Source organism: Excalfactoria chinensis, chromosome 4, assembly GCF_039878825.1.
Source record: "Excalfactoria chinensis isolate bCotChi1 chromosome 4, bCotChi1.hap2, whole genome shotgun sequence".
Taxonomy (NCBI): domain Eukaryota; kingdom Metazoa; phylum Chordata; class Aves; order Galliformes; family Phasianidae; genus Excalfactoria; species Excalfactoria chinensis.
In genome coordinates this window covers 56018307-56031189 of record NC_092828.1, presented here as the reverse complement: position 1 = coordinate 56031189, position 12883 = coordinate 56018307, and the positions used below count along the sequence as shown (strand labels likewise).

General features: G+C 36.4%; 1 protein-coding gene across 1 annotated transcript in view; it reads right to left on the bottom strand.

Annotated features, from left to right (window-relative positions):
• The window catches only part of IQCM (IQ motif containing M), a 110699-nt gene that overhangs the window by 72301 nt on the left and 25515 nt on the right, over positions 1-12883 (bottom strand). Inside the window, exon 6 of the mRNA XM_072335807.1 lies at positions 10476-10546. Within this exon, the coding sequence (XP_072191908.1) occupies positions 10476-10546 (71 nt within the window). The remainder of the gene's footprint in view (positions 1-10475; positions 10547-12883) is intronic.

Genomic DNA, 12883 nt, shown 5'->3' with positions numbered 1-12883 from the left:
TGCACAACTGTTTATATTCACCATTAATAAAACAATATGCTTCCTTTTATTCTACAGGTCGCAATGTTTACATTTACTGGCACAAAATCTTATCCCTCTCTCCAAAACCAACAAAAATGCTGTAATTTCATTATGGATTCACTGATGGTAAAAGATCAAAGCACTAGGGAATGAAAACTAAAAAAGCTGTGCTACAAGAGGTTAAGACTCAGGTCATGCTTATCCATTTTCCTGCTCTATGAGATACTTCCTGTAACTTCTGCCAACCTACAAGCTGCCATCTAGACCCATCATTCTCTCTAACATTACTGGTATTCCTGCAGGGAAAAGAAATAGTCTCAGAGAGACGAGTTTCCTAAATACTAAATTACTTAAGATTGAGTGACCTGGTAGACTACAAAAGAAAAAACAGCAAATTTGGTGGTCTGCATTTGATTGAGCAGGCACAATGTACCCTTAGAAAACATGCTGCTAAACAATATTTATCACTTACTTGCAACAGGGAACAGGATTTAAAGACACAGCTCTTCCTTTTATACCTTTTATATATTTGGTTAAGCACATTTTTTTTTAGTGGGTTGGATTTTACCATAAATTTTACCATGGATTTAGCATAAATAAGTTGTGGCTCATCAGTGCAACAAATGAGATTCCATTCCCTGTCTAGATTGCAATTTAATTCTAAATAAATTTCCATAGCAAAATAAACAAATATTTTCTCTAGTTCTCTGATGACTAACGTTTATGAAATTTTGTAATTTATCTGTCGGAAACTACTTTTGTTTTCAAAAATTAATCTGAAAATGTTTCCTGGTTAGCTTTTTTCCTTGACACATAATTTCTTTGAGGCCAACTTTAAAAGCAAACAAAAAACCAATTGTCTACTTGGGTTCTGTGCACTCTAAGAACTTAACTTCCATGCAGATCAATAGAACAATTATAACCTGATGGGACTTCCTAAAATGTCCAGGACTCAGACTGCATTTTTATTTGTCACAGCATTAGTGAAGTCTGACTATCTGGTTTTGTTCTATTTTGAGAATACATTTCCTTACCTATTTTGACACAGACAGTGCCACTTCACAAAATGAGAGCCACCTCTACTCACAATTACATACTGGAGCTATCATAATTCAAAAATTATTGTTTCTATTCTCAAGTTCTTTCATCCTTTGTCACTTAGCATTTTAATGTTCAGCCTGTGCTAGTTCGTTTGACTTACTGCATTTTTACCATGTATTTACCAACGTAAACTAGATTTAACTAACACCCCACTATTTCAGTCATCTTTATTTTTCACTTGCAGACATATATTTAAGTTACTTCAGAGCTTGTTAAGGTTTTTCAAATGCAAGAATTCTGTTTTTGTAGTCCAGCAATTATAGAAGTTCTTAGTTCATTTCTTACACTCCTACTGATTCACAGAATTACAGAATTATCAAGGTTGGAAAAGACCTAAAAGATCATCCGGTCCAACCATCACCAATTCATAACTTTCTTTTTTACTGATTGGCTTGCCAATGCAGACAAAACACTTGTAACACTGAAAATTATTTTCTTTCAGCTAACCTCTTTTCCTCAACAAAAGCAGGATTGTTACTCTTCCTAATATCACAGCTACTGTTGGAAATATAATTCCAGTGCCAAATGGACAACATAAGATATAATTCTTCATAGTACAAAAATAACTATTGAATTTGCAATAATTGTACCTTTGCTGTCAGGTATATCAGCAAGGGTAAGTAGAATCATAGAACCTGGAAGGGATCTTAAAGATCATCTTGTTCCAACCTGTCTGCTGTGGGGGCTACAGCCCTCTGATCATCTTTGTGGCCCTCTTCTGAACTCACTCCAACAGCTTCACATCTTTCTTGACTTGAAGGCCACAGGTCTGGATGCAGTATTCCTGATGAGGCCTCATATAGGCAGAATAAAAGGGGACAATTTTCTCCCTCTCCCTACAGGCTACCTCTCTTTTGATGCAGACCATGATGCAGTTGGTTTTCCAGCCTGTAAATGCACGCTGTTGATTTGTGTCAAGCTTTTCATAGAACAGGAGTCCCAAGTCCTTCTCTGTAGGGCTGCTTTCAATGAGTTCTTCCCCTAGTCTGACTATTGGACTGACCTGACCCAATGTAACACCTTGTAGGTAGAAGAAAATCAATCCTCTCTTCTCCACAGGAGTGGTATTGGTCCCTGCCAGACAAAGGTTATTTGCCAGAATTCATCTGTCATGTAATACAGCCAGGTGTCTTAAAAATGGTTATTTAAAATAAGAATATATTCTTCATTTCATTTCATTAAAGTATCAGGAAACAATCTTCTACAGTCTAAACACAGGTATGCATTTCACAAATAGTTTACTGTCTTAGCAAAAAATATTAATTTGCTTACCAGAAATGTACCAGACAGACTGTAAATCAAAAGGAAAAGCTTCTGCAAGTGCAGAAAGCCTGCTTTTCAGAGCTGGTATTACAAATAATTAGCTTGGCATTTAATAAATGACATTTCTAAGAACTGCCAAAGCTGATTTAACAAGTGAAAAGAACAACCCTGTTTTGTTTAGAAAAGGTAGTTGCATTGTTGCACACTTTATGCAAAATATTTTCACCAATGCAGGTTGAAAACATCTTCATGCATTAAACACTTGAAATAAACATCCACTCTGTACTTTCTATAATTATGCTCTCTGCTTAGCAAAATCTAATAAAATGTGGTAAAGCTGATATATACCTCAACTGAGTGGGTTCATGCTAAAGTTATAAAAAATTCGCTCTTACTTAAAGATGTGGTTTTTTCCAAAGTATATTTCAATTCATAACCAATCCAGATTGTCTTTTATATTTTGGTCAAAAAAGAAAAAAAAAAAAAAAAAGAGAGAGAGAGAAAAGATAAAAGAAAAAAGAAAAAGGAAGGTATTATACATCCTTTCTAAACTTCAGAAACTTCAAAATCAAGCCTGATAGTTGCCATCAACACTAAATGTTTTGAAGAATCAAAATTGCATGTGCTTGTCTGTTTATCCTGTCCACAGCACATTAACTGTTTATACTAAAAGATAAAAGTCTCGCCAGCTTTATTTCTATGCATTAGAAATATTAAAACTTCTTTCAAGTACTTGTGATATCAGATTATCATACACCCAGTTCAGCTGCTTAGTTAGCATACCCACATCTCTCCAGGGGCAAGAATGATGTCTTCAATCTGAATGGCACTTATAAACAGGGTTCCCACAGAAGATTTGAAAATGGAAAGAGGGAGATTGGTTTTGCATGCATGCACATACATGTGTGTATGAGATAAATTTTATTTCACTACTTAAGTGCAAGATGATGAAGATCTACAAAGCAATCCAGTTGCTAGGCACTGGACCTGTCTCCAGATGCCTCAGAATGTTTTAGCATGTCACAGAAATATCTAGAAAAGGTTGAGAACTATTGTAGATTACAGTAGATATACAATTTCACAGTGAATAAAATTTAAGTTATACCAGCAGTACATATCTGAGTATCTTAGGGGCGCCTCATTAACATTGCACTGGCTTAGGAACATTGATGGAAAACGTCTCTAAAACTTTGAGTTGAGACATGATATTGTGTTGCTATTACCAACTCATAAGATCTCCTTTTGCACCTTGGAAATCTTCTGTTGAACCCCATCATCCTAAACCTACAAATTAATCATCCTCTTTCATTTCTTTCTACAACGGCTCATTTCCAAATACTGTGATACTTTATTTCATAGCCATTCTTTCCACTGAAGAATTCAGCTTCTGCCTTCAAAGAACTTTCTTGGGCCTAATTTATTGAAGTGAAAATGCAACAGGAAACAGAATCAAGTATAAACATGAATGGATTATGTTCCCTTTAAAAAAAAAAAAAAACACAACAACTTTGAACTACAGTTTCCTTCCCTCCTTCTCCATCTCATCCCCATGGGTTATTTTTCAAATGGACTTTCACAGCAGCTCTTCACTGAAGTGAATGCTCCTACTTTGAGACCTAGGTATTAGTTCAATAATTACAATTGTTCAGCCCTGTATTTAATAGGCATGTGAGAAGACTGCTAAAAATATAGCCTATATTGACTATAAAACCTTTAGAAATACATACAAAGCTGCAATCCCCAAACCGAATCCTGTTCCAATCAGTAAAGCTTTTCTACTAAGCTGTAATGAAAAAATGAAAAAAAAAAAAAAAAAAGAAGTAAAAGGAAATAATACTAGGGCAGAAGAAACAGAGGAAAGAATAAAGACTGTAATTCAAACAACCACAGCTGTGGTCAGGAGAGCAGAAGTTATTTCATCATTGCTGCAAACTGATCTGATTTTTTCAAATGCTTCAAAATTCTGCTACTTCTAATTTGCTCTTAAAAGCCTTTGATTGTATCAACAAAACATCAAAGTGCCTAAGCAATATATTGTGTGAGTATCTTTCGTAAAGGTCATGTGAAATCTCTTCACCTTTTTTATTTTAAGATTCAATCTCCATTTGAGAATTCACTGCTAATTTTCAGCGCTGTAGGTGTTTTTCTCCTTTCCTTCCTTCAAACCTTATTTCCAGCTAACACTCTCCCTTATGAAATGAAACAGTTTTTCACTAGCTTTCCCATGAAAAAAAAGCACCATCAGATTTTTGTATCTTTGTTATTAAACAAATATGTTGTGTTTTGTTGTTTTCTTGTTGTTGTTTTTCCTGATTTGACCATAAACTCTGTTGAATCAAGAAAAAAAATAACTAGTTCAGTTTCCCATGGTAAGATGGAAGTAAGACGCAATAAAACCTAATACTCACAATAGGTGCCTCATATCTTAAAATTATACCTCATGTTAATTACCAATAATTCCATCATTTTAGGAGCAAGTAACAGAAAAGACAGTTGCAATGGAATCTAAAAATGATCTCAACTTCATCAGACACCATTTTTTTTTCCTTTTTTGACAGAAAAAAATTGTCAGTTTTCCTACGCAGCAGTAATTTGATTGTTTCTTAAAAACCCACTTATATCGAGGACTGAAATTCCATCCCAGGCTCAGAAAAATGTATTTTTCTTTCCATTCCACCTTGGTGTGACTGACTACGTAATTACCTAAACCTGTGACACACAAAAGGATGCTGGAGCTAGACATGCTCCTACTGAAGCACAAAAAGTTAGCCAGTATCCCTTTAAAGGGATAAAGGAGAGTGCAGATGTTTTCACTCTGAGCAAAGTTTGGTGTGATTATGCATCAGATCCTGTTTAGAACTGAGCCCAAGTCACATACTAAGGCCTCCAGCTTTTGGCAGTCCTTCAGCTCTAAAGATCAGATTTTCAGAACTGTTCAGCTGTCACAGATAATGCAGTACCAATCCAACACTTGGCCTTTCAGCTTCTGGCCTTTACTGCATCAAGTCTTTTATTCAGAAAACAGATTTCTTATTAGTGTCATCTGTTAAACAAAAAGAGAAAAAATGACTGTTGTTGTAAAAGTTATTTTTCAGCAATGCATTCAGAAATGCTAATATTAATACATTTTTTCTTTTAGGACCTGTCTGTGGAAAGCAGGTTTGGCAAATACTTAAACATATATGGCTTCCAAGTTCCTGCTTTCTATCCACTACCAAATCAGTCAAACCCTAACTATGAAGCCGTATACATTAACAGTGAATGGGAAAATGCACACTATTTGAATGCAGTAAAAAAATAATAATAATTAAAAAAAAAAATGGGTGAGTGGAAAGAGCCTGAATCAGGCTGTGAACCATTGTGGAGGCTGCAGCATTACCTTATTAAGTAAGTCCAAGCACAAAAACTAGGTGGTCTTACAGATATTCTGATCACAGTACTACATTTTTTAAGGATAATTCAAGTGCTTTACTTGGAACACATCACTCATAGAATCACAGAATCATAGAATAACTCAGGTTGGAAAAGACCTTAAAGATCATCAAATCCATCTGCAACCTAACCACACTACCCTAACTCTAACAACCCATCATCAAGAATAATGCTAAAATGGGCAAGATCAGCATTGTTACCAGTCCTTCCCAACAAATAGGTCATGTTTCTGTTACTATGACCTGTTTACAGCTACTTAAAGAAACTTCAACTGCCTAAGCTGAATGCCTCTTTTCTGAGCATATTCGTCTTTTTAAAAATGTATATATACAGACAAAAGCTGAATTCCAACTTGCCTCCTTGTACTCTGCTAGAAAATCATTATTCCTTATGACAGAAATAGAGGTGGGCAACAGAATGAAAAAGCTGAACTAAGTTCAAGCCAATGCTTGACTGTGACTCATCTTTGTTCATGAATAAGGATGAACCAAGTCAGTACAAAGTTTCTGGCACTATTTCCTTATCATCAAATATGTTTGATTTTTCACATATTTGTCATCAGTTCCTTTGGCTTGGATTGTTTTTGGCTGATGGAGATAAGCTAGACCCTTGATTTAACTCAGCCTTTAACTATCTAGGTCATTGAAAGAGAAATATTTAGCATTCAATCATCTTTATATGAGGAACAACTTATAGCAGAAAATAAATAGAACCAAGAGCCTCAGAGTTTTGTGCAAAAGATTTCAGACTTCTGCTGAGAGAAGGAAAGATGAAAAACTCCATACCAATCCTCAAGCCCCTGAGCTGCTTACAAGTCGCCATGGATGTGCAGAAGAAAAGAAAGATGCCACTCTACAATCTACACTGATTCAATCCAATCTACTGCCCCTCTAACTTATCACTCATATGAGCTTCATCTAATGAAGGCTGGTAGAGGACAGTGAAAAAAGCACTTGTATTCCTGTATTCCTCTCCTTTCAATTTCTCCTCACTTACACACTGCGGCACTTGTGGTTTGCCTCTCCAGGGTCCTGAGCAAGAAATGCTGACAAAAATGTGTCACCTCTCTGTCATGCAAGGTGGCAATATGAACTCTAAGAGAGTTATGGAAACAGTGTAAGGAGCTTTATCTGTAAGTTCGGAGAATATCAGTGACCATCACTCTACTTATTATTTGAAAAATAAATAAATAAAAATGGCTGATACTTATCTGGCATTAATAAATGCCAAATAATAAATGGATCATATCAGTTATGTACCATGACCATAGCAGTATCTGTAATCAAAGTGGATCAGTTAATCTCAGTCCAGGCATATTTTCATGCCTGCTGATACACATGCAAACATGTTAACGTACAAGAATCAATGCCTGGCTATACTCTTAAGTCCTTGCCTCGATAGCTTTAATTGAATTAACTAGCTACCTTTCTTAACAGTGCATCAGCCTCTCCTGCAAGAGGAATGATGGTCACAATTTAATATGCAGTTTAGGCTCAGAGGAATACAACCAAACCTGTACAAACATTTACAGAATTAGTCAGTTTTTGTTCCCAGAAGATATGGAAAAAGCTCTGGTCCTTTTACTTTGCAAGACAGCTGGACTAATGTGATTTGCTAAAAACATTCTGGAATTCATCTTGACATTTCTCATCAAATAATTTACTGTTTTTACTGAAGACTTAGGTATTCCGCTAGTTTGACAGCTGCTTGAATATGGTTTGAAGAATTTTGGCACTAATCACTAAATAACTTATTAGAAAATATATATTCTTTTTATATGCCTAGGCGTTTCCATCACTACCAGTTCCTTGTTCCTCACGCCAAAATCCACTAACCTTAAGAAGCACTTTTAGAGGGGGGTAAAACTGCAGTTTGCATTCTTTCAGCAAACAGAAACAAAACAAACAAACAAATGAACAAGCCTTGAAAACATTAAACAGCAGCATTTTAAAAATCTTTTCTTTGAAATCAACATTTTTTGCAGATATTATGAGGGCATAATTAAGGGTTCTATTATAAAGATGTGCAATAAACACCATTTTATAGCTGAGCTAATGCTTAGCCTCAACTTTCAGTACTGATAGAAAAAAAGAGTAGTACTAGTAAAATAACAGCCTATTTTGTTTTAAAATATGCTGCTAGATTACATTTATCTTCCTTTTTATTCATGACTCCTGCACTACAATATAACTCCAGCCAACATTCACATAGGGAAATCAATGATTTTGCACACACCCAGGGCTTACTTACATGTGTCAGTTCAAGTAAGCAAATATGAAACTATCAGAAATTAAAAACAACTATGTCCTTTAAAATCCAAAGTCAGAAACTTTTGCAAGATTGTCTCACATTCTTCTGTTCCACAGAATAGCATTTCAGTTCTCTCACAGACACCACAGAGGTTTTTCCTCATCACTGTATCCCGTGGTTTGCACAGCATGAATGGTGGGAGCTAGTTTTACTAGCCAGCAGATCTGGGCCAGCTAGGAAGGAAAAGTAATCCTGCGCTGAAAAAAAAAAAAAAAAAAAACAGTGACAGATTGCTTCCTCCTTGTAATGGAGGGAGGAGCAAAGCACAAACAGTAACTGAGAGCTACTCCCTGCCTGGTCTGATCCAGGAGGACAACTACAGACTGCCACTGAGTTTGGGAGAAATGATCATGCTGCAATTTAGTTCTAAAGAACAATTAAGTAAAGCTTCTCAGAGCCTCTTTGCCATTCTTAACAGTATTGGCAGAAACACTTTGTGGATACATTCTAAACTTTCCCATTCTTTAAGACAGCAGTTTCTTGTTGATGGTACCTTAAATCAGCCTTTTCTTGACTGCCTGCGTGGAAATTTAGATTTTGAAGTGGGTGACAGTCATAAACAGAAGTCATGAAAAGACAGAAGGGATGTTAACTCTTTCTTAGTACCTGTTTCAGAATCTATTGTTTTTGAAATCCTTGGCTTATAGCAAGACTCTACAATGCAGAGAAAGAGGGAAGATCAGAGCAGACAGATCATTTTACTGCTAGCAACAGATTGCCTAGGGACTTTTAAGTGCAGCAGATTAGTGTTGATGTTTAGTGACTAATATGATCCAATGTTCAGTTAAGTCTGTGAAAGCCTTAAGAGGCATTTATGAAAAATACATTTTTGTTACTGTTTCTGTTTATCAGGGAAAATTCAGGTCATGTGTCTTCACAAGTCAGATCTTTCTACCTGATTCTCAGTGCCCTTGGACTGAAAGAGACCAAAGATCCTCATGTCACAGAATCACAGAATAATCTGGGTTGGAAAGGACCTCGAGGATCATGAAGCTTCAACCCCCCTGACTGGTAGGGCCACCAAACTTCCACATTTACTGGATCAGGTTGCCCAGAGCCCCATCCAACCTGGTCTTGAACATCTCCAGGGACAGGGCATCCACAACCTCCCTGGGCAGCCTGTTCCAGGAACTCACCACTCTCCTAGTAAAGAACTTCCCCCTAACATCCAAACTAAATCTTCCCTCTTTCAACTTAAATCCCTTGTCCTGTCCTTTCAAAGAGTTTACTCCCCTCCTTGTACCTGGTTCCCTTCAGGTACTGAAAGGCTGCAATTAGGCTACCCCGCAGCCTCCTTTTCTCCAGGCTGAACAAGCCCAGCTCCCTCAGCCTGTCTTCATAGGAGAGGTGCTCCAGCTCCCTGATCATCTTCATGGCCCTCCTCTGGACTCTTTCCAACAGCTCTCAAAAGTCACCAATTTTGCATCAGGAACATTTACTGCAGATTTCTTGCCATCACATTATTTTAGTAAGTTTGCACGGAGGAACAGTTTAGACTGTCAGCTGGCCCTTTGAATACAGCAGTTCATTGCACTGACAAGCTAATAGAAGCTAAAGTCAGAATTTGAGAGTCTGTGATGGCAAATGCAAGACTGGTCTGACATACCACAGATTCATCCTGCAAAATGGAGCATCAAACAAAGAAGGTTTAAGCAGAATTAGAATGGCTATGACAACAAGCAGGATAGAGGGGTAAAGATTCAAAATTCAGGATCAAGAACCAAGGATAAAGGAGAAGCATATTAGGTCTCAGGATCATTGTCCAGAGCTACAGCCATACACCGTACACTGGAAAAAAATATCAGTCAAGCTTTTGGGCCAATATCTACATACCCCAGGGGCAGACTGTTATTTGGATTAACAGTGCTTAGATATCTGAATATCCAAGTGAGGTCTGGAGGAGATTTGATGCATGCCACAATTGCTCAAGAATCAGACTTGATAGTCAGACAAATTCTTATTACTTTCTCATTTGTACAAGAAAATATGTCTAATGGTGCACAGCAAAACACCAGAAGACACATTTCCTTTTGAGTCTGAAGGCTAGAGCATAAATGTTTCATGTAAGCTAGTAAAGCTAGTAAAGACTGAGGAGTTAGGGGATAAATACTGTGCATTGTCACCAAGATAAACAAATTTATAAAAAATAAATTAAAAAAAAAAAAAAGAGAGAGAGAATAAAAAAGGCACATTTGTCTTGCATCAATGTTTTAAACATTTTCAGGTTTGAAGAACACTAGAAAAGAATATACTCCACAACTATCCCTCAAAAAAAACTCCAGTTATCTTTTCTAGTACTCTGCATAGACTAATCAGGTTATACCAGAACAGAACTTACTCCTCTTTACCTTTGTGTGTGATCTGAAACCCAGGGATATCACCTGGCCCAGGAGAAGAAGGAGGTAAATCCAGGGATTTGCTTTAGGGGAAAAAAAACAAAAAAAAAAAAAAAACAACAACAAAAAAAAAAAAAAAAACAGAAAAGAAAACAGCAACAAAGCAAAACTTAATCATCTGTATTTCTACAAGACTTTATTGTAAGTTAAACTCTCATATTGTGGAATATATTACTTTGAAATATGTTTTCAAACACTTAAAATAAAAGACTAAGTTAATGAACATTTGAATGAACAGTAGCTTTTGGGTTGGCTACCTGCTATTTGGAGAGACTAATTTCTAAATTAGCTATTCATTTCAGATGTGCTTTTAAGCCATTGCAATCTAAAAACTGCTTTATAATAGTAGAAAATAAATTGACAGTTTTATTCTAGTTCTTCACAGAATGAATTCTGTCACTGTGACTTTAATTAACTGGCACTCATTGGGATTGCAAATATGGAAGTCAAAGAATGAAAGTAAACAAATACTTCCTACAGTGGCACTGGAAAATACAAAATTTGTCTATATTGGTAAAATGTGGGCAAGTAGCATTGCCTACAGATATGCTGTGGCTGATACATTAATAGTAGGCATCAGTGAAACAAGGAAAACTACTTCTGTGAAGCTCCATTCACTTTTGGATGAGTGGGAGCTGACTTCCCTGGACCTTGTTGCTTCGTAACCATGCCAATCTGTCTGCTCAGCTGTTCACAGACTGCTCTACAGAATAATTACAGCAGTTCCAGATGTTTCATTCATTCTACCATCAAAACAATGTGGTATGTAGTTGGGGTGAATAATTTCCAAGATACTAAGTACGTTCTATCAAAAAAATCAGTTACTGAAAACTGATACGTGTTCATAAGAACTACTTCATGTTCATGAGTGCCATTCACCAAATTGCTAAATTTTTGTTTAGTCAGGGAGATTGGGCTTTTGGGCTCCATTAAATATAGAAATGTTATATTAATGTAAATATGGTTATCTAATTTTTTTTTAACCTAGCTGCTTAACTATGATTAGTTTTGCATAATACTGGGCACAGAAAGCATACTCAGACCAGTGAGTAAGTTTGTTCCCATTGTTAGTTTCTAGAACTGTTGTGAAATAACAAGCAGCCCAGGAGCTTCCATGGGAGAAACACATCTCAGTTTCAGCTCTGGCTTGCAGATGAAGTTATCAAGAACTGTCATAGTCAACAGTAACATCAAATGCTTTTAAAACTTCAGTATAGCTTTTCCACACCTGTTGTGCAACCACAGATCCAGATAGTAGTGAATGAGGAATAGAAAACTCATGGAAAGGAAATCATTATCATAACACATGTATGCAGATGGGTTTGGCAATTTAAGTATGCTATCATATAAACTTCCTTTTTTAAAATGTATAGCCAAAGTCACACACACTATGCCTTGATATTACGAACAATACACAGAAAAATCTACTTCTCAAGGTTCAAAGGTTTCACCGGTTTTAAAGGTGTTCAGCTTTTTTTCAATCCCATTCCCTTTTGACAGCCACCAAGAACTATCTATCCAGCTAACAACCAGTAGCATAGTGCCTAATTTTGCTTTATCACTGAGATAATGTTATGCTTTCAAAAAATAAAGACCACATCATATGCATCATGCAGCGCACATTTTCTATTATAACGCACTCCAGGAATTATCAGGAGGCTGATCAAATAACCACAAATGTGGTTACCTGAGATAATCAGGCTGAAAAGATAGTGTGCTGAAAGCAATACCAGATGAAATCAGAAGTACAGATATAAGCTAATTTTCTTGGGAGTGTAACCACTGGAACTATACATAAATTCAGAAGAACTCTGGGAGACTCATTGAGCTGTCCTACTATACTGAAGAAACTTAAGAGCCTCACATAAGAGGAGGCAAAAGACAAATTCCGAGTAGAATTATCCATTGATTTTCAGTTAAGAGTTCACATACTACTGATGATGATGGGGTGATACTGATTTTATTTTCAGTCAGTTCTCTACACTTCAATAAATACAACTGCCATGTGTGCCTTAAAAGTAGCTAGTTAATGTTATCATCATCACTTATAAAATACATTAGAAGATGTAAATGCAGCCACAATTATGGAACAAGGTAGCAGGCATACACAAGAATTTGCAGTAAAGTGACATTGTCTGACATATGTTTTCACAGTATAGAGCTATATATGAAGTAGTCAAAAAGGGAAGTCCAAAAATTCAGGATTCAACCTCAATGTGATATCCATTTGCTCATGACAATCCTTCCACTTCTTTTTCTGCTTTTAGTGGTCATTTTTATTTATTATTGCCAGTCTCCTCCACACACTGTGACATTACTTCTTTCTATCTAGGTGCACGCAAGAAGTGATTGGGAGTAAA